Source organism: Perca fluviatilis, chromosome 14 (assembly GCF_010015445.1).
Source record: "Perca fluviatilis chromosome 14, GENO_Pfluv_1.0, whole genome shotgun sequence".
NCBI lineage: Eukaryota > Metazoa > Chordata > Actinopteri > Perciformes > Percidae > Perca > Perca fluviatilis.
Window position 1 is genome coordinate 29,664,916 of NC_053125.1, and position 22,500 is coordinate 29,687,415.

The 22,500-nt window shown below is 45.7% G+C and overlaps 2 protein-coding genes across 2 annotated transcripts in view; one reads left to right on the plus strand and one right to left on the minus strand.

The window, feature by feature from the left end:
- Window positions 1-10,039, minus strand: part of LOC120572590 (mannan-binding lectin serine protease 1-like) — a 14,655-nt gene extending 4,616 nt beyond the window's left edge. The window contains exons 1-2 of the mRNA XM_039821911.1: window positions 9,950-10,039; window positions 8,536-8,797 (exon numbers count right to left, since the gene is read on the minus strand). Of these exons, the coding sequence (XP_039677845.1) occupies window positions 8,536-8,797; window positions 9,950-9,954 (267 nt within the window). The 5' untranslated portion in view covers window positions 9,955-10,039. The remainder of the gene's footprint in view (window positions 1-8,535; window positions 8,798-9,949) is intronic.
- Window positions 10,040-10,397: 358 nt separating this feature from the next.
- clrn1 (clarin 1) overlaps window positions 10,398-22,500 on the plus strand; it is a 15,533-nt gene continuing 3,430 nt past the window's right edge. Inside the window, exons 1-3 of the mRNA XM_039821913.1 lie at window positions 10,398-10,874; window positions 11,163-11,525; window positions 14,718-14,963. Of these exons, the coding sequence (XP_039677847.1) occupies window positions 11,270-11,525; window positions 14,718-14,963 (502 nt within the window). The 5' untranslated portion in view covers window positions 10,398-10,874; window positions 11,163-11,269. The remainder of the gene's footprint in view (window positions 10,875-11,162; window positions 11,526-14,717; window positions 14,964-22,500) is intronic.

The window sequence follows — 22,500 nt, forward strand, 5'->3', positions numbered from 1 at the left end:
ATTCATAGTTTCAGAGCTCTCAGGCTGGGGCATCTCATAAAACAACAACAGAACCTCCACTTATTAAGGAAACATGAGTCACCTGCTGAATCTCTGGCCTACTTCTTAATAACAGGTTTTTCTTTACGAAGATAAGCATCTCTGCCTTGTCACAGCAGAGCCTATTTCTCTTTCCACCCGAGACCCTTTTGATGGAAGCGTCTATTTACAGCCTCTAGTAATGAGGTCTTTGGTCTTTGTTCTGTCAGCCGCTTCCTCAGAAGACGTCTCAGAGGGGATGACGTCTGCAGCGATGCTTCCGATGAGCTAACTTCTCTCGTCAGCTGTTCAAACGGGAGAGGAGAGGTATAACGTTTTTATTAATAGCGACTGGTGCGCCCCGAGAGTGGTGCGCCCCGAGAGTGGCCGGGAGGTCGTAGTCTGGCGTGTGTGCTCCAGCGAGCGGAAACATCTTGCCGCGGCCTTTTTGGTTTCATTCCCGACTGGATCTGCACAGCCTGCAGACGTGAACAGGCGAGGGGGGAGCGTTTAAAGTGGCCGACAATTTTTCGGCAAATAGCCACAACATCCGCGAGGCTGCGCTGGCTAAAAGCCCCGTCATGTGTTGCCAGTTGCATGCGGCCAACACTAGCCGGACCGCTGTGCATCGTAGCTTTGTCATATTCCGACAGCATGCGCTCTGGCTGTTGATTTTCCACGTCTGGAACGTGTTCTCTGATGCCCCGAGGGGGCAGATGCTGAGTACCAGCCCCCTCCTGGGGGTACCTGTCCCCTCCTGGGGGTACCTGCCACCTCCTGGGGGTACCTGCCACCTCCTAGGGGTACCTGTCCCCTCCTGGGGGCGCACCGCGGCCGTTACCAGGCTGAAGTCCTCACCGAGCCACCGAGAAGCTGAGCTCGCAGGGCTCCCATGTATCTGTATCTGGGGTGAAACTGACTGCCAGCAGCTCATGGATGTGCGCGGCCACAGTGTTGTGGATTTCGGGGAGGCAGACCTCGGCAAAGCCTCGTCCTCCGCTGCAGAGAAAGGCTGGTCGTCTGGAGCCATGAACTCCATCTCCTTGTTTGTTTGTTTCTCTTCGGCGCTGTCTGGAGGCGGCTGTTGGGCCGCACCAGTAGAAGTCTGAGTCTCACCGGGGGTCACCGGGGGTTACCGGGGGTCACCGGGGGTTAACGCTTTCTTGGCGGCTTCATTTTTCCGTTGTTGGTCAGCTTGCAGGTAGTCGCCGTACACTGCCTCGGGCCTGCTTCCCAGATGTCCAATGAGATTTGTTGTGTTAAATGACTTTCTAATTTCAATGGAACACAAACCGCTGATCTTTCTCTGAAACTGTAAAACATCTTCTTTGTTACCGAGGAGAGTTACCTGAGGAGAGTTACCTGAGGAGAGTTACCTGAGGAGAGTTACCGAGGAGAGTTACCGAGGAGAGTTACCTGAGGAGAGTTACCTGAGGAGAGTTACCTGAGGAGAGTTACCCGAGGAGAGTTACCCGAGGAGAGTTACCGAGGAGAGTTACCGAGGAGAGTTACCCGAGGAGAGTTACCGAGGAGAGTTACCGAGGAGAGTTACCCGAGGAGAGTTACCCGAGGGGAGAGTTACCGAGGAGAGTTACCCGAGGAGAGTTACCTGAGGAGAGTTACCTGAGGAGAGTTACCTGAGGAGAGTTACCTGAGAAGAGTTACCAAGGAGAGTTACCCGAGGAGAGTTACCTGAGGAGAGTTACCCGAGGAGAGTTACCTGAGGAGAGTTACCGAGGAGAGTTACCTGAGAAGAGTTACCCGAGGAGAGTTACCCGAGGAGAGTTACCCGAGGAGAGTTACCGGGAGTTACCGAGGAGAGTTACCGAGGGAGTTACCTGAGGAGAGATACCTGAGGAGAGTTGCCGGGGAGTTACCCGAGGGAGTTAACTGAAGGAGAGTTACCTGAGGAGAGTTACCCGAGGAGAGTTACCGAGGAGAGTTACCGAGGAGTTACCGAGGAGTTACCTGAGGAGAGTTACCCGAGGAGAGTTACCGAGGGAGAGTTACCGAGGAGAGTTACCCGAGGAGAGTTACCTGAGGAGAGTTACCCGAGGAGAGTTACCCGAGGAGAGTTACCGGAGGAGAGTTACCGAGGAGAGTTACCTGAGGAGAGTTACCTGAGGAGAGGAGAGTTACCCGGGGAGACCCGGGAGAGTTACCTGAGGAGAGTTACCCGAGGAGAGTTCCCGAGGAGTTGCAGGGGGAGTTAGCAGAAGAGTTACCTGAAGTTACAGGATTACCTGAGGAGTTACCTGAGGAGAGTTACCCGAGGGAGGTTACCCGGAGGAGGATTACCGAGGGGAGAGTTACCTGAGGAGATTACCGAGGGAGAGTTACCCGAGGGAGGTTACCCGAGGAGAGTTACCGAGGAGAGTTACCCGAGGAGTTACCTGAGGGGAGTTACCCGAGGAGAGTTACCCGAGGAGAGTTACCGAGGGGAGTTACCCGAGGAGAGTTACCCGAGGAGAGTTACCCCAGGGGAGAGTTACCTGAGGAGAGTTACGAGGGAGAGTACCGAGGAGAGTTACCCGAGGAGGGTTACAGGAGTTGCGAAGGAGAGTTACCCGAGGGAGAGTTACCGAGGAGAGCTTACCCGGGGGAGTTACCGAGGGAGAGTTACCTGAGGGGGAGAGTTACCCGAGGAGAGTTACCGAGGAGGTAACCGGAGAGTTACCTGAGGAGAGTTACCCGAGGAGAGTTACCTGAGGAGAGTTACCGAGGAGAGTTACCAGGGAGAGTTACCAGGGAGAGTTACCTGAGGAGAGTTACCCGGAGGAGTTGCACCCGAGGGAGAGTTACCCGAGGGAGAGTTACCGGGGAGAGTTACGGAGGTTGCCGAGGAGTTACCTGAGGGAGTTCCCGAGGAGAGGATTACCGAGGAGAGCGTTGCGAGGAGTTGCTGAGGAGTTACCTGAGGAGAGTTACCCGAGGGGAGTTACCCGAGGAGGGTTACCGAGGGAGAGTTACCTGAGGAGAGTTACCAGGGGAGGATTACCCGAGGAGAGTTACCCGAGAGGAAGTTACCTGAGGGAGAGTTGCCAGAGGAGAGTTACCTGAGGAGAGTTACCTGAGGAGAGTTACCCGAGGAGAGTTACCCGAGGGGAGTTACCTGAGGAGGATTACCCGAGGAGAGTTACCTGGGGAGTTACCCCGAGGGAGTTACCCGAGGAGAGAGTTACCTGAGGAGAGTTACCCGAGGGAGAGTTACCTGAGGAGAGTTACCGAGGAGGGAGTTACCTGGGGAGAGTTACCCGAGGAGAGTTACCTGAGGAGAGTTACCCGAGGAGAGTTACCTGAGGAGGGTACCCGAGGGAGAGTTACCCGAGGAGAGATACCTGAGGAGAGTTACCCGAGGGAGGGAAGTTACCTGAGGAGAGTTACCCGAGGGAGAGAGTTACCGAGTTACCGAGGAGAGTTACAGGGAGAGTTACCGAGGAGGAGTTACCCGAGGAGAGTTACCCGAGGAGGGTTACCTGAGGGAGTTACCGAGGAGAGTTACCGAGGAGAGATACCGAGGGAGAGTTACCCGAGGAGGGTTACCGAGAGGAGTTACCTGAGGAGAGTTACCCGAGGAGAGTTACCCGGAGAGTTACCGAGGAGAGTTACCCGAGGAGTTACTGAGGATTACCTGAGGAGAGTTACCTGAGGAGAGTTACCTGACGAGAGTTACCCGAGGGAGACGAGGATTACCGAGGAGAGTTACCCGAGGGGAGTTACCCGAGGAGTTACCTGAGGAGAGTTACCGAGGAGAGTTACAGCGGAGGAGAGTTACACGAGGAGAGTTACCCCGAGGGAGAAGGATTACCTGAGGAGAGTTACCTGAGGAGAGTTACCCGAGGGGAGTTACGAGGAGAGAGTTACCTGAGGGAGAGTTACAGGAGGAGAGTTACCTGAGGAGAGTTACCTGGGGAGGAGGTTACCAGGAGAGTTACAGGGAGAGTTACCTGAGGAGAGTTACCCGAGGAGAGTTACCGAGGAGAGTTACTGAGGGAGTTACACGAGGGAGAGTTACCCGAGGAGAGTTACCTGAGGAGAGTTACCCGAGGAGAGATTACCGAGGGAGAAGATTACACGGGGAGAGTTACCTGAGGAGAGTTGCCAGGAGAGGAGGAGTTACCGAGGGAGAGTTACCTGAGGGAGAGTACCCCCGAGGAGAGACATGAGGAGAGTTACCGGAGGAGAGTTACCCCGAGGAGAGTTACCCGGGGGAGTTACCCGAGGAGAGTTACCTGAGGAGGATTGCACCGGGAGGGTTACCCGAGGGGAGTTACCGAGGAGAGTTACCTGAGGGAGGAGTTACCCGAGGAGAGTTACCTGAGGAGAGTTACCCGAGGAGAGTTACCCGAGGAGAGTTACCTGAGGAGAGTTACCCGAGGAGAGTTACCTGAGGAGAGTTACCCGAGGAGAGTTACCTGGGGAGGGTTACCGAGGAGAGTTACAGGAGAGTTACCCGAGGAGAGTTACCGAGGAGAGTTACCCGAGGAGAGTTACCTGAGGAGAGTTACCTGAGGAGAGTTACCTGAGGAGAGTTACCGAGGAGAGTTACCTGAGGAGAGTTACCCGAGGAGAGTTACCGAGGAGAGTTACCCGAGGAGAGTTACCTGAGGAGAGTTACCTGAGGAGAGTTACCCGAGGAGAGTTACCTGAGGAGAGTTACCTGAGGGGAGTTACCCGAGGGTGCCCTCTTCCGTCTCGGTATCTCCCCCCGGCCAAATAAAAATAGGGAAAAGTTTCTCCTGAGCTCAGCGTTCATGACACATAGAATCACCGCCCGATGGCAGTTAACGAGGCAAATATCACCCGTTACCGATGTTCAGCCGATGCATCGGTGCATCCCTAACACACACAGACACACACACACAGACACAGACACAGACAGACACACACACACACACAGACACAGACACAGACACACACACACACACACACACACAGACACAGACACACAGACACAGACACAGACAGACACACACACACACACACACACACACAACACACACACACACACACACACAGACACACACACACACACACACAGACACACAGACACAGACAGACACACACACACACAGACACACACACACACACACAGACACACAGACACAGACAGACACACACACACACACAGACACACACACACACACACACACACAGACACAGACACACACACACACACACACACAGACACAGACACACACACACACACACAGACACAGACAGAAACACACACAGACACACAGACAAAGACACACACACAGACACAGACACACACACACACACACACAACACACACACACACACACACACACAGACACACACACACCACAGCACACACACACACACACACACACAACACACACACACAGACACAACACGCACACACACACACACACACACACACACACCACACACAGACACAGACACACACACACACAGACACACACACACACACACACACACACACACACACACACCTCACCCCACACAATTTTCTCCTCTCTTCCCCCACCCCACCCCCCCACCCCAGATGCCACCCACACACACACACCCCCACCACACCACACCCCCCAGTCACACCCCACACCCACCCACCCACCACACACACCTCCACCACACACACACCACCCCCCCCTCTTTCCCCCCCCCCCCCCCCCCCCCCCCCCCCCCCCCCCCCCCCCCCCCCCCCCCCCCCCCCCCCCCCCCCCCCCCACACCCCCACTGTTTCTACCTTTCCATACATAATTTCCAATCTTTTACTTTCACACAGTTACAGGTTTACCACACTGGGTTTCCTGTTCCTTTTCTTTTTTTTTGGGTTTCACACACACACACCACAGGTTATTTTATCAACACAGGTTAACACCTATGTTCTGGGTTTTTCCTTTGTTTCTGGTTTTGTTCTTTTTTTTTTCCCCTCTGTGTCTTCTTTATTTTCTATTGTTTCTTTCTTCACACCACACCTCACCAACCTGGTTGCTGTGTTCATTTGGTCTCGTTTGTGTTATTCACTGTGGGTTCTGATTTTGTTGGTTTCTGTATTTCTCTTTCTCCTTGGTGGGTGTGGTTACTTTTTATGTTTCACCACTGTGCGGGAGCTAGTTAGCAGCGCTTTGGTTAGGCGCTTGGTTGTTTAGCTCTTGATCTTCTGTTTCTACACTCAGTATGGTCTTTGTGTTTAATCACTGATGGTTGTGTGTTCTTCTGTTCAATCTTCCGTGCTGGTTTTCTGTTGTCCACTCAGTCTTGGTCTTTCTGTTCTTCCTGTGCAGTAGGTCTTTAGTATATACCTCCAGTACTGGGTTGTTGTTATTAATTACTGGTTGTTATACCACTCAGTATGGTCTTTATTGTTATACTACCACTCAGTTACTGGTCTTTACTGCTATACTATCACTCCAGTACTGGTCTTTATTGTTTACTACCACTCCATACTGGTCTTTGTTGTTATACTACCACTCAGTACTGGGTCTTGATTGTTATACTATCACTCAGTACTGGTCTTTATTGTTATACTCACCTCAGTACTGGTCTTTATTGTTTATACTACCACTCAGTACTGGTCTTTACTGTTATACTATCACTCAGTACTGGTCTTTATTGTTATACTACCACTCAGTACTGGTCTTTACTGTTATACTACCACTCAGTACTGGTCTTTATTGTTATACTACCACTCAGTACTGGTCTTTATTGTTATACTATCACTCAGTACTGGTCTTTATTGTTATACTATCACTCAGTACTGGTCTTTATTGTTATACTACCACTCAGTACTGGTCTTTACTGTTATACTATCACTCAGTACTGGTCTTTATTGTTATACTACCACTCAGTACTGGTCTTTACTGTTATATTATCACTCAGTACTGGTCTTTATTGTTATACTACCACTCAGTACTGGTCTTTACTGTTATACTATCACTCAGTACTGGTCTTTATTGTTATACAATCACTCAGTACTGGTCTTTATTGTTATACTACCACTCAGTACTGGTCTTTATTGTTATACAATCACTCAGTACTGGTCTTTATTGTTATACTACCACTCAGTACTGGTCTTTATTGTTATACAATCACTCAGTACTGGTCTTTATTGTTATACAATCACTCAGTACTGGTCTTTACTGTTATACTATCACTCAGTACTGGTCTTTATTGTTATACTACCACTCAGTACTGGTCTTTATTGTTATACTATCACTCAGTACTGGTCTTTATTGTTATACTATCACTCAGTACTGGTCTTTATTGTTATACTATCACTCAGTACTGGTCTTTATTGTTATACTACCACTCAGTACTGGTCTTTACTGTTATACTACCACTCAGTACTGGTCTTTATTGTTATACAATCACTCAGTACTGGTCTTTATTGTTATACTATCCCTCAGTACTGGTCTTTATTGTTATACAATCCCTCAGTACTGGTCTTTATTGTTATACCATCACTCAGTACTGGTCTTTATTGTTATACTATCACTCAGTACTGGTCTTTATTGTTATACAATCACTCAGTACTGGTCTTTATTGTTATACTATCACTCAGTACTGGTCTTTATTGTTATACTATCACTCAGTGCTGGTCTTTACTGTTATATTATCCCTCAGTACTGGTCTTTATTGTTATACTATCACTCAGTACTGGTCTTTATTGTTATACTACCACTCAGTACTGGTCTTTATTGTTATACTATCACTCAGTACTGGTCTTTACTGTTATACTACCACTCAGTACTGGTCTTTATTGTTATACTATCACTCAGTACTGGTCTTTACTGTTATATTATCACTCAGTACTGGTCTTTATTGTTATACTATCACTCAGTACTGGTCTTTACTGTTATATTATCCCTCAGTACTGGTCTTTATTGTTATACTATCCCTCAGTACTGGTCTTTATTGTTATACTACCACTCAGTACTGGTCTTTATTGTTATACAATCACTCAGTACTGGTCTTTATTGTTATATATCCCTCAGTACTGGTCTTTATTGTTATACTATCACTCAGTACTGGTCTTTATTGTTATTACTGTGAAGTCTTAACGTAGCGGTAGCTGCTTCTCCCGTTAAGGTTGACTTAGCGTTACTTTAGACTGATCATAGCTGTCCACTCTGCCTGCAGGATCCGTAGCTGTCGGCTAGCGGTTAGCCGAATTAGCTGTTAGCTTACCGGTGGAGGCTAGCGGTTAGCCGAATTAGCTGTTAGCTTCCCGGTGGAGGCTAGCGGTTAGCCGAATTAGCTGTTAGCTTCCCGGTGGAGGCTAGCCTGAGGCTAGCGTGGAACAGATTGGGCAGAGGCAGGAGAGCTCCAGGTGGAAGTGGCTGAAGTAGAGACCGACAGACAGACAGACAGATAGACAGACAGTCCTACCTGAATGTAGTCGTACTGGCAGAGGTAGGAGAGCTCCAGGTGGAAGTAAAGACAGACAGACAGACAGACAGACAGACAGACAGTCAGACAGACAGACAGACAGACAGTCAAACAGACAGACAGACAGACAGACAGTCCTACCTGAACGTAGTCGTACTGGCAGAGGTAGGAGGGCTCCAGGTGGAAGTGGCTGAAGTAGAGGCGGAGCCTGTAACCGGGGGCGACCGTGATGTTCCAGCGTAGCGACGAGTGGGGGGGGTACGGCTCGGGGAAGTTAGGGGACTGCAGGCTGCCGTACATCGCCGAGAGAAGCTGGGTCGCCACGGGGGTTGCCACGGTGACCGCCGGGCTGACCGTCGCTGGGCTGACTGTTGCCACGGTGAGGACCAACACCACCAACACACTGACAGAGAAACACACACATTATTATTATTATATTATTATTATATATTTTTATTTTTATTATTTAAATATTATCATATATTATTATATATTATTATATATTATTATTATATATTATATATATTATTATTATATTATTATATTACTATTATATTACTATTATTATTATTATATTATATTATTACATTATTATTATTATATTATATTATATTATTACATTATTATTATTATTATTATTATTATTATTATTATTATTAGTTCCTTCCAGTAGGACTCTATAGGTGAATAGATTTAAATATTTAAAACAAATAGTATAAACAATATTTAAACAGATGACTCCACAGTCAGTGAGTAACGACAATAAGAAAAAAAGACTCCAAAAAGTGTGAAAAAAACATCCAAAAAAATGTGTAAAACTACTAAATATCTGGGACAAGTGTCAAAAACATCAGAAACAGTCTGAAGAAAACATCAACAATGTTGATAAAAGGACAGAAATGTGAGAGAAACCAGCCTCATGTATGTGTTATTATTATGTGTTAATATGTGTTATTATAGAGCCTGTTGCGCCCAACCTTCAGTTAGTTCGTTAGTTAGTTAGTTAGACTGTTCATTATACTATATTATTCATTTAATCCTCCTGCGGGTCATATTTGACCCATTTTCTAAAAGTTATACCAGAAATTTGGGTTTGTCTTCACACGTTAAATACATAATCAGGTCACTACTTTCACTGGATTTGGGTGTTTTAGTCCATTTCATAGCATAGAAAAATGTATGAAAGAACGTTGAAAAAAAATCAACAAAAACGACCAAAAACGCTGAAAAAAAAGTGTTAATTGTACATTTTGACCCATGAAAATATCAAACGTAGCACGGGGAGACAGCACAAGAGTTAATCATCATAAACTCATGTTAACATCTCAAGTTATATAGTGGTTAATATTCTGATTAATCACCAGTTATCAACTTCAAACTCTCACTTTCTACCAGACAAAACCAAACTTACAAACTAAAGTTAACCTATACATGCATATTAATCCCTACATAAGCCTCGTGCTCTCTGTGACACATTAATAACGACTAATAAAGACTAATAATCACTAATAATGATGATTAAACATTGAGATGAACATGTAACGCTGGGACTGACCTCATTCTGCTCCGCTCTGTCCGCTCGGTCTGAGCCCTCGCGCACACTTCACCCAGCACCCCAACGTCTGACGTGTCTAAGGCGCTGTTGCGTCATCACGTTCCATGTTTCCTAACCCTTAAAGAGACACACACACACACACACACACACACACACACACACACACACACACACACACACACACACACACACACACACACACACACACACACACACACACACACACACACACACACACACACACACACACACACACACACACACACACCATTAAAAGGGTCAAATATGCGTCAAAAAACGTCAAAAAGTCTTCAAAGGGCAAAATCAGACATTAAAAAAGTCAAAACTAATGTTACTGTTAATCTATTTGGAGGTCACGTGGCACCCACCACCCCTCCCCCCTCTGAAATCCACTCCCCTTGTTGCCATGGTAACCCTAACACGGACGGGCCTGTCTGCGGTCACTGTGTGTGTGCTGTTAGACTTTTTAATAAGGTAATATAAAACGGTAATAAAACTGTCTGAGAGGCTCGGATACCCTCCTCCCGTTCATCTTCACTTCGTTATCCTTTTTGGGACGTTTTTGTCATTTTGTTTTTACGTTTCTGACGCATTTTGGGGCTTTTTACCTCCGCTTTTGGAGCTGTATTGACGTTAGTATCTACTATCTGTTTATTATCTCAGAGCGGGAGGTGTTGGGGGGATGATGCCCTCCTCCGCGCCTCCTCCCCCGGCTAAGGTCGCTGCTGTCTCCTCTGGTCCTCCTCCTCCCCCGGCTGTCTCCTCCGGTCCTCCTCCCCCCCCAGCTATGGTCGCTGCCTTCACTCTGCCCGCTCTGCGCGGATCAAGCGGGGGTCTTCCATGAGAGTTAGCCCTACACTCTGAACCACATACGGGACATTTGGTTTCTTCTCACACTTTTAGCGTTTGTATTTTTATTTTTTAAACTTTATATACATTAATGTGTGTTTGTTTTTACGTTTCTGACGCTTTCTGACAGTTATCTTTTTTTATTTTTTTATTTTTTTAACTTTGTTGACGTTAATGTGTATTTGTTTTTACGTTTTTCACGCTTTCTGACAGTTATCTTTTTTTATTTATTTTTTTTTTTAACTTTGTTGACGTTAATGTGTATTTGTTTTTACGTTTTTCACGCTTTCTGACAGTTATCTTTTTTTATTTCCTTTTTATTTATTTATTTTTTTTACGTTAGACGAAATATCTTAGAGTGATCGAACCCCCGGCTGCCTCCTCCAGTCCTCTCTCTGCCTCCGGTCCTCGCGCCTCCCGCCTCTCCGTGCTCCCTGCCGGCCGGCCGCCATGATGCCGAGCCGCCAGAAGCAGCTCCTGTACTCGGTGTCCGGTCTCCTCGGGCTGTGCTGCGCCCTGACGGCCGCGGTGTGCGCCGGGCTGCCGCTGTGGATCAGCGGGGCCGTGCTGTGCCGGACCGGGGCCGAGCTGGTCAACGCCACCGGGCCCGAGCTGGACAAGTTCCTGGGGGAGCTGAACTACGGGCTGTTCCAGGGCCAGAGGGTGAAGCAGTGCGGGCTGGGCGGGAGGCCGTCCCGCTTCTTCTGTGAGTCTTCATTTAATGTCTCCTAATACCTGAAGTTATGGTCAAGACACACAGGACCAACGGCTCTTTATTATTATTATTATTATTATTATTATATATATATATATATATATATATATATATAATATATATATATATATATATATATATATATATATATATTACCCTATTATACATAGTAACATGCAGTAGAAACACAGACAGAAAATAACACACACAGAAAGAGAGCTCCACTGTGTGTGTCTGTGTCTGCGTGTGTCTGTGTGTGTGTGTGTGTGTGTGTGTGTGTGTGTGTGTCTGTGAGTCTGTGTGTGTGTGTGTGTGTGTGTGTTAAATATCTGAAGTTATGATGTAAACAGAGGAACAGCTGATCTCTCACAGCTCATTTATTATTCACAGCTTCAAACACACACATACACAGACACACACACACACACACACACACACACACACACACACACACACACACACACACACACACACACACACACACACACACACAGTTAATAATTCAGAGGAGACGTGTCAGCAGACATGTCTGTAGTTTCAGGTACTACTACTGCATTACTACTACTACTACTGCATTACTACTACTACTACTGCAGTACTACTACTACTACTGCAGTACTACTGCTTTCATCTAAACACCTTAGTAGTTTTATCATTAGTTATGGATTGATTCACATGTGACTTAATGAGAGGAGAGAGTGTACTGGTGTCTGATTGGTCCAGATAATGAGAGGAGAGAGTGTACTGTTATCTGATTGGTCCAGTTAATGAGAGGAGAGAGTGTACTGGTGTCTGATTGGTCCAGTTAATGAGAGGAGAGAGTGTACTGGTGTCTGATTGGTCCAGATAATGAGAGGAGAGAGTGTACTGGTGTCTGATTGGTCCAGATAATGAGAGGAGAGAGTGTACTGGTGTCTGATTGGTCCAGATAATGAGAGGAGAGAGTGTACTGGTGTCTGATTGGTCCAGATACTAAGAGGAGAGAGTGTACTGGTGTCTGATTGGTCCAGATACTAAGAGGAGAGAGTGTACTGGTGTCTGATTGGTCCAGTTAATGAGAGGAGAGAGTGTACTGTTGTCTGATTGGTCCAGATACTAAGAGGAGAGAGTGTACTGGTGTCTGATTGGTCCAGATACTAAGAGGAGAGAGTGTACTGGTGTCTGATTGGTCCAGATAATGAGAGGAGAGAGTGTACTGGTGTCTGATTGGTCCAGATACTAAGAGAGTGTACTGGTGTCTGATTGGTCCAGATACTAAGAGGAGAGAGTGTACTGGTGTCTGATTGGTCCAGTTAATGAGAGGAGAGAGTGTACTGGTGTCTGATTGGTCCAGATAATGAGAGGAGAGAGTGTACTGGTGTCTGATTGGTCCAGATAATGAGAGGAGAGAGTGTACTGGTGTCTGATTGGTCCAGATACTAAGAGGAGAGAGTGTACTGGTGTCTGATTGGTCCAGTTAATGAGAGGAGAGAGTGTACTGGTGTCTGATTGGTCCAGATACTAAGAGGAGAGAGTGTACTGGTGTCTGATCGGTCCAGTTAATGAGAGGAGAGAGTGTACTGGTGTCTGATTGGTCCAGATACTAAGAGGAGAGAGTGTACTGGTGTCTGATTGGTCCAGTTAATGAGAGGAGAGAGTGTACTGGTGTCTGATCGGTCCAGATACTAAGAGGAGAGAGTGTACTGGTGTCTGATTGGTCCAGTTAATGAGAGGAGAGAGTGTAGTGGTGTCTGATTGGTCAGAGAGTGTGCTGTTATCTGATTGGTCCAGATAATGAGAGGAGAGAGTGTAGTGGTGTCTGATTGGTCAGAGAGTGTGCTGTTATCTGATTGGTCCAGATAATGAGAGGAGAGAGTGTAGTGGTGTCTGATTGGTCAGAGAGTGTGCTGTTATCTGATTGGTCCAGTTAATGAGAGGAGAGAGTGTAGTGGTGTCTGATTGGTCAGAGAGTGTGCTGTTATCTGATTGGTCCAGATAATGAGAGGAGAGAGTGTAGTGGTGTCTGATTGGTCAGAGAGTGTGCTGTTATCTGATTGGTCCAGATAATGAGAGGAGAGAGTGTAGTGGTGTCTGATTGGTCAGAGAGTGTGCTGTTATCTGATTGGTCCAGTTAATGAGAGGAGAGAGTGTAGTGGTGTCTGATTGGTCAGAGAGTGTGCTGTTATCTGATTGGTCCAGATAATGAGAGGAGAGAGTGTAGTGGTGTCTGATTGGTCAGAGAGTGTGCTGTTATCTGATTGGTCCAGATAATGAGAGGAGAGAGTGTACTGCTGTCTGATTGGTCCAGTTAATGAGAGGAGAGAGTGTACTGCTGTCTGATTGGTCCAGTTAATGAGAGGAGAGAGTGTAGTGGTGTCTGATTGGTCAGAGAGTGTGCTGTTATCTGATTGGTCCAGTTAATGAGATGAGAGAGTGTACTGCTGTCTGATTGGTCAGAGAGTGTGCTGTTATCTGATTGGTCCAGATAATGAGAGGAGAGAGTGTAGTGGTGTCTGATTGGTCCAGTTAATGAGAGGAGAGAGTGTAGTGGTGTCTGATTGGTCAGAGAGTGTGCTGTTATCTGATTGGTCCAGTTAATGAGAGCTACTGCTGGTATTCACTAACTAGTTTCTGCCTGACTGGATCAGAGGAACAAAGCTGCTCTGTTCTTTCCTGCCTGTCTGTCTGTCTGTCTATCTGTCTGTCTGTCTGCCTGCCTGACTGTCTGTCTGATAGCTAACCTGCCCTCCTGTCTGTCTGTCTGCCTCCCTGCTACCTGCCTGTCTCTCTCTCTCTGTCTGATATCTAACCTGTTTGTCTGTCTGATATCTAACCTGTCTGTCTGATATCTAACCTGTCTCTCTGTCTGATATCTAACCTGTTTGTCTGATATCTAACCTGTCTCTCTGTCTTATATCTAACCTGTTTGTCTGATATGTAACCTGTCTGTCTGATATGTAACCTGTCTGATATGTAACCTGTCTGTCTGATATGTAACCTGTCTGATATGTAACCTGTCTGATATCTAACCTGTCTGTCTGATATGTAACCTGTCTCTCTGTCTGATATGTAACCTGTCTGTCTGATATGCAACCTGTCTGTCTGATATCTAACCTGTCTGTCTGATATCTAACCTGTCTGATATGTAACCTGTCTGTCTGGTATGTAACCTGTCTGTCTGCCTGTCTGTCTCTCTGCCCCCAGTCTTCCCAGACCTGCAGAGTGCTATCCCAGTGGGCCTCCATGTGACCGTGGTCTTCTTCTGTGGTGTGGTGATCCTGTTCTCTGCGGTGGCCACCGGCTTCTTCTTCTTCAACGCCTTTGGGCGTCCGTACGAGACGCTGCAAGGCCCCCTGGGACTTTACCTCTGGACCGCCATCAGCTGTGAGACACACACCATTACATCATCAGCTGTCTGTCTGTCACACACCATTACATCATCAGCTGTCTGTCTGTCACACACCATTACATCATCAGCTGTCTGTCTGTCACACACCATTACATCATCAGCTGTCTGTCTGTCTGTCTGTCTGTGTGTCTGTGTGTGTGTGTGTGTCTGTGTGTGTGTCTGTGTCTGTGTGTCTGTGTGTCTGTGTCTGTGTGTGTGTCTGTGTCTGTGTGTGTGTGTGTGTGTGTGTGTGTCTGTTGTGTGTGTGTGTGTGTGTGTGTGTCTGTGTTTGTGTGTGTGTCTGTGTGTGTGTGTGTGTGTCTCTGTGTGTGTCTGTGTCTCTGTGTGTGTCTGTGTGTGTGTGTGTGTCTCTGTGTGTGTCTGTGTCTCTGTGTGTGTCTGTGTGTGTGTGTGTGTCTCTGTGTGTGTGTCTGTGTGTGTGTGTGTGTCTCTGTGTGTGTCTGTGTCTGTGTGTGTGTGTGTGTGTGTGTGTCTTTGTGTGTCTGTGTCTCTGTGTGTGTCTGTGTGTGTGTGTGTCTGTGTGTGTGTGTGTGTGTGTCTTTGTGTGTGTGTGTGTCTGTCTGTGTGTGTCTCTGTGTGTGTATGTGTGTGTCTGTGTGTGTGTGTGTGTGTGTGTGTGTGTGTGTGTGTGTGTGTCTGTGTGTGTGTCCTGTGTTGTGTGTGTGTCTCTGTGTGTGTCTGTGTGTCTGTGTGTCTCTGTGTGTCTGTGTGTCTCTGTGTGTGTGTGTCTGTGTGTCTGTGTCTGTGTGTCTGTGTCTGTGTGTGTGTGTCTGTGTCTGTGTGTCTGTGTGTCTGTGTCTGTGTCTGTGTCTGTGTCTGTGTGTGTGTGTGTGTGTGTGTGTGTGTGTGTGTCTCTGTGTGTGTCTGTGTCTCTGTGTGTGTGTGTCTGTGTGTGTGTGTGTGTCTCTGTGTGTGTCTGTCTCTGTGTGTGTCTGTGTGTGTGTGTGTGTGTGTGTGTGTGTGTCTCTGTGTGTGTCTGTGTGTGTGTGTGTGTCTGTGTGTGTGTGTCTCTGTGTGTGTCTGTGTGTGTGTGTTTGTGTCTGTGGTGTGTGTGGTCTGTGTGTGTGTGTGTCTGTTGTTGTCTGTGTGTCTGTGTGTCTGTGTTGTGTCTGTCTGTCTGTGTTGTCTCTGTGTCTCTGTGTGTCTCTGTGTGTCTGTGTGTGTGTCTGTGTGTCTGTGTGTCTCTGTGTGTGTCTGTCTGTCTGTGTGTCTCTGTGTCTGTGTGTCTGTGTGTGTGTGTGTGTGTGATGTGTGTGATATGTTGATGATGTGATGTGTGTGTATGTGTGGGTGATATGTGTGAGTTGGTGTTTGTGTTGTGATGTGATGGTGTGATGTGTGTGTGTGTTGAGTTTGTGTGTGTGTTGTGTGTGTTTGGTGTTGTGATGATGTGTGTGGTTGTGTGTGTGATGTGTTGTGTGTGAGTGGATGATGTGTGTGTGATGTGTGTGTGTGTGTGTGTGTTGTGTGTGTGTGTGTGTGTTCAGGTTTACATCTGAAACAGATGTGTTAATACAACACTAATGGGATCACATATTGTATTAATTAAACATGATTAGATCAAATACACCTCTGTTCCTCTGGAGATGAAGGTGATCAGCTCTTCATCATCTGAGTTGGCTCTTATCTGAGCTCTAGACCCTATCTAATTAAATCTCGATCTGTTTCTGAGCTCTAGACTCTATCTGAGTAAGTCATCAGTCTGTGTGTATCTGAGCTCTAGACTCTATCCTGAGTAAGTCATCATCTGTGTGTATCTGAGCTCTAGACTCTATCCTGAGTAAGTCATCAGTCTGTGTGTATCTCTGAGCTCTAGACTCTATCCTGAGTAAAGTCATGTCCAGTCTGTGTGTATCTGAGCTCTAGTCTATCATGAGTAGCATCAGTCTGTGTGTTCTGAGCTCTAGACTCTGAGTAAGTCATGTCCAGTCTGTGTCTCTGAGCTCTAGACTCTATCTAATTAAATCTCAGTCTGTTTATGTCTGAGCTCTAGACTCTATCCTGAGTAAGTCACGTCAGTCTGTTGATATCTGAGCTCTAGACTCTATCCTGAGTAAGTCATGTCAGTCTGTGTTTGCTCTAGACTCTATCTTTATGTAAGTCATGTCCAGTCTGTGTGTATCTGAGCTCTAGACTCTATCTGAGTAAGATCGATCAGTCTGTGTGTATCTCTGAGCTCTAGTCTCTTGAGTAAGCCATGTCAGTCTGTGTTTCTGAGACTCTGAGTAATTCATCTGAGCTCTAGTCTTATCCTGAGTAAGTCATGATCTGTGTGTATCTCTGAGTCTAGACTCTATCCTGAGTAAGGTCATCAGTCTGTTTGAGTCTATCCTGAGTATGTCAGTGTGTGTCTGATCTAGATCTACTAGTACTGTCAGTTGTGTGTTTCTGAGTCTCTATGAGTGTCTGTCAGCTGTGTATTTGAGTGGTCTTCTGGTCAGTCTGTGTTTCTCTGACTCTAGACTCTATCTAGTAGTCATTCAGTCTGTGTGTATCTCTGAGCTCTAGACTCTATCCTGAGAAGTCATGTCCAGTCTGTGTTGTTTAGCTCTAGACTCTATCCTGAGTAAGTCATGTCTGTTGTATCTTGAGCTCTAGACTCTATCTGAGTAAGTCATCGTCATCTGAGCTCTATCCTGAATCATCGTCTGTGTGTATCTTGAGCTCTAGACTCTATCCTGAGTAAGTCATGTCCAGTCTGTTTTGCTCTACTCTATCTTGTAGTCATGTCCAGCCTGTTTATTGAGCTCTAGACTCTATCTGGTAATCAGTCTTTTTTCTGAGCTCTAGACTCTATCCTGAGTAAGTCAGTCTGTGTGTCTCTGGGCTCTAGACTCTATCCTAGTAAGTCATGTCCAGTCTGTGTGTATCTCTGAGCTCTAGACTCTATCCTGAGTAAGTCACCAGTCTGTGTTTCTCTGAGTCTGTCTATCCTGAGTAAATGTCCTTTATCTGTGAGCTCTAGACTCTATCCTGAGTATCCATGTCCAGTCTGTGTGTATTCTGAGCTCTAGATCTTTATCCTAAGTAAGCCATGTCCAGTCTGTGTGTATCTCTGAGCTCTAGACTCTATCCTGAGTAAAGTCATGCCAGTCTTGTGTTTTTCTCTGAGCTCTAGACTCTATCCTGAGTAAGTCATGTCCAGTCTGTGTATATCTCTGAGCTCCTAGACTCTACCTGAGTAAGTCATGCGTTGTGTGTATTCTGAGCTCTAGACTCTATCCTTAGGTAAGTCATGTCAGTCTGTGGTATCTCTGAGCTCTAGACTCTATCCTGAGTAAGTCCGTCCAGTCTGTGTGTATCTCTGAGCTCTAGATCTTATCCTAAGTAAGCCATGCATCTGTGTTGTATCTCTGAGCTCTAGCTCTATCCTGAGTAAGCCATGTCCAGTCTGTGTGTATCTCTGAGCTCTAGTCTCTATCCTGAGTAAGCCATGTCCAGTCTGTGTGTATCTCTGAGCTCTAGACTCTATCCTGAGTAAGTCATGTCCAGTCTGTGTCTCTGAGCTCTAGTCTCTATCCTGAGTAAGCCATGTCCAGTCTGTGTGTATCTCTGAGCTCTAGACTCTATCCTGAGTAAGCCATGTCCAGTCTGTGTCTCTGAGCTCTAGTCTCTATCCTGAGTAAGTCATGTCCAGTCTGTGTGTATCTCTGAGCTCTAGACTCTATCCTGAGTAAGCCATGTCCAGTCTGTGTGTGTCTCTGAGCTCTAGTCTCTATCCTGAGTAAGCCATGTCCAGTCTGTGTTATCTCTGAGCTCTAGACTCTATCTTGGTAGAAGTCATGTCCAGTCTGTGTGTATCTCTGAGCTCTAGACACTATCCTGAGTAAGTCATGTCCAGTCTGTGTATCTCTGAGCTCTAGACTCTATCCTGAGTAAGTCATGTCCAGTCTGTGTGTATCTCTGAGCTCTAGACTCTATCCTGAGTAAGTCATGTCCAGTCTGTGTGTATCTCTGAGCTCTAGTCTCTATCCTGAGTAAGTCATGTCCAGTCTGTGTGTATCTCTGAGCTCTAGTCTCTATCCTGAGTAAGTCATGTCCAGTCTGTGTATCTCTGAGCTCTAGACTCTATCCTGAGTAAGTCATGTCCAGTCTGTGTATCTCTGAGCTCTAGACTCTATCCTGAGTAAGTCATGTCCAGTCTGTGTGTATCTCTGAGCTCTAGTCTCTATCCTGAGTAAGTCATGTCCAGTCTGTGTGTATCTCTGAGCTCTAGACTCTATCCTGAGTAAGTCATGTCCAGTCTGTGTGTATCTCTGAGCTCTAGTCTCTATCCTGAGTAAGTCATGTCCAGTCTGTGTATCTCTGAGCTCTAGACTCTATCCTGAGTAAGTCATGTCCAGTCTGTATCTCTGAGCTCTAGACTCTATCCTGAGTAAGCCATGTCCAGTCTGTGTGTGTCTCTGAGCTCTAGACTCTATCCTGAGTAACTCATGTCCAGTCTGTATCTCTGAGCTCTAGACTCTATCCTGAGTAAGCCATGTCCAGTCTGTGTGTGTCTCTGAGCTCTAGTCTCTATCCTGAGTAAGTCATGTCCAGTCTGTGTGTATCTCTGAGCTCTAGACTCTATCCTGAGTAAGTCATGTCCAGTCTGTGTGTGTCTGAGCTCTAGTCTCTATCCTGAGTAAGTCATGTCCAGTCTGTGTGTATCTCTGAGCTCTAGTCTCTATCCTGAGTAAGTCATGTCCAGTCTGTGTATCTCTGAGCTCTAGACTCTATCCTGAGTAAGTCATGTCCAGTCTGTGTATATCTCTGAGCTCTAGACTCTATCCTGAGTAAGCCATGTCCAGTCTGTGTGTGTCTCTGAGCTCTAGACTCTATCCTGAGTAAGTCATGTCCAGTCTGTGTGTGTCTCTGAGCTCTAGTCTCTATCATGAGTAAGCCATGTCCAGTCTGTGTGTATCTCTGAGCTCTAGACTCTATCCTGAGTAAGTCATGTCCAGTCTGTGTGTATCTCTGAGCTCTAGACTCTATCCTGAGTAAGTCATGTCCAGTCTGTGTGTGTCTGAGCTCTAGACTCTATCCTGAGTAAGTCATGTCCAGTCTGTGTGTATCTCTGAGCTCTAGACTCTATCCTGAGTAAGTCATGTCCAGTCTGTGTGTATCTCTGAGCTCTAGACTCTATCCTGAGTAAGTCATGTCCAGTCTGTGTGTATCTCTGAGCTCTAGACTCTATCCTGAGTAAGTCATGTCCAGTCTGTGTGTATCTCTGAGCTCTAGTCTCTATCCTGAGTAAGTCATGTCCAGTCTGTGTGTGTCTCTGAGCTCTAGACTCTATCCTGAGTAACTCATGTCCAGTCTCTGTCTCTGAGCTCTAGACTCTATCCTGAGTAACTCATGTCCAGTCTGTATCTCTGAGCTCTAGACTCTATCCTGAGTAAGCCATGTCCAGTCTGTGTGTGTCTCTGAGCTCTAGACTCTATCCTGAGTAAGCCATGTCCAGTCTGTGTCTCTGAGCTCTAGTCTCTATCCTGAGTAAGTCATGTCCAGTCTGTGTGTATCTCTGAGCTCCAGACTCTATCCTGAGTAAGTCATGTCCAGTCTGTGTATCTCTGAGCTCTAGTCTCTATCCTGAGTAAGTCTTGTTTTATTTTATTTATTTATTTATTTATTTGAAAGAAAAGGGGGACAATACATATTAATGAACATTTTCACAAATGTAAATATGCCAGATTATAGCCTTAGGCTAATTTCCATCTGCAGACCCCCTGGCAGGTTGGTGTTACACACAAATTAATGAATACATACAAAGACACTATATGCAGACTATATACAAAGGGACAATGACAAGAACAGTGATCACATCATCCTAAAACAAACAACAACAACAACAACAACAAGAGTGGACAACAAGGGACATATAGAAAACAAGAAAGCATCGACTATAGTGAACAGCCCACAAACTGTCCTGATATTACACTGATCCATATTAGACCATTCTATGTTGCACTGACCCACATTACACTGACCCATGTTATACTGACATTTATTGCACTACCCATATTACACTAATAATTGTGTCCCTTTTTTATAACACTAACTCTGTGTTAAGTCTGATATATAATGATTAACTAAACATGATCACAAGTCTGTATGTCCCTCAACCACACTTTTAAATGACTCCTAAGAATTTTTTCCCTCACTGACAGTGGAATGCTATTCACAAACGACACTCCCTGATATGACAGGACGTTCTGTGAAAAGGCGGTCCGCCTAAATGCCAATTCACAATCACCTCTCATAGTGGCCCTAGTCACTCGAGACCCAACAACACTGCTAGACTTTTGTTTTATAAAATCGCTCAATGGTGGAGGCCAGACCATGTATAACCTTATAGATTAGGCAGGCCGATTTAAATAATTTGAAATTAACAAAATTTAAAAAATTATATTTATCTAAAATTTGACAATGGTGATATGACGAAGGTTTCTTGTCTAATATTTTCAATGCTCTTTTGTAGCATATTTCAATTGGCCCAATAGCTGCATGACTGCGTAAGACCAACTTGTGATACAGTACTCAATATGAGCTAGTATCATAGAATGCAGGAATGTAATCGCTGCTATATCCGTTAATGATGTACGAATATGTCTAAAATTCCGTATATTAACATTTACCGTTTCACTACTTTTTTAACATGTTTTTAAAGGATAGTTTTGAGTCTATTAACACTCCCAAATATTTAAATTCCTCAACATTAACCAATTCATGTCCACCCAAGCGAACTTTTACGCGACCCGCGGGTGTTTTAGGTTTACTAAAAACATTGATACGGTCTTTTTAACATTAAGGCACAGGCATGAATCATTCAGCCATGTTTGTAAGTCATTTAAGGCTAATGAAAGTTGATGGGCTGCATCACCAGCACTTTTGCCTGTTAAAATGACCCGTATCATCTGCATACATAATCATGTCCACATTTTTGCACACATTGGGCAAGTTATTCACATAGAGTGAGAACAGCAATGGACCCAAAATTGATCCCTGAGGGACACCTTGTGTATAGTGAAGATAGGGTGACCTACTATTCTTTATTTTCCGCATTGTTTTCTATCTGATAGATAAGACTGTATCCATTTAACAGTTTGATTACTAAAGTTAAATGTTAATAGTCTAGACAAGAGCTTAAGGTGATTCACAGTATCAAGCGACGCTTAAAGTCAACAAAACAGCCGCTAAACATAACTGCTTTTGTCTAAATAAGACTTCACCTTCTCAACAAAAACACACAGACAGCCGTTTCAGTTGAGTGAACGAGAAATCCGAATTGCATTGGGTGCAAAACCCTGAATGGAATCATTAAGATGGGCAATAATAGAGTTAGCGACCCACTTTTCTACTATCTTTGAGAAGATAGGGAGTATGCTAATAGGTCGATAATTAGCAGGATCTAATTTTTCACCCGATTTATATATTGGTATGACATTTGCCACCTTCCAGCTCAAAGGGACGACTGCCTGCGTGATTGATAAATTAATAAGATGGGTCACAGGCACCAAGATACAAGATTTATATTGCTTCAGAAAATTGGTATCAAATCCAAACACATCCCTTGCTTTAGAACTTTTCAATTTTGAG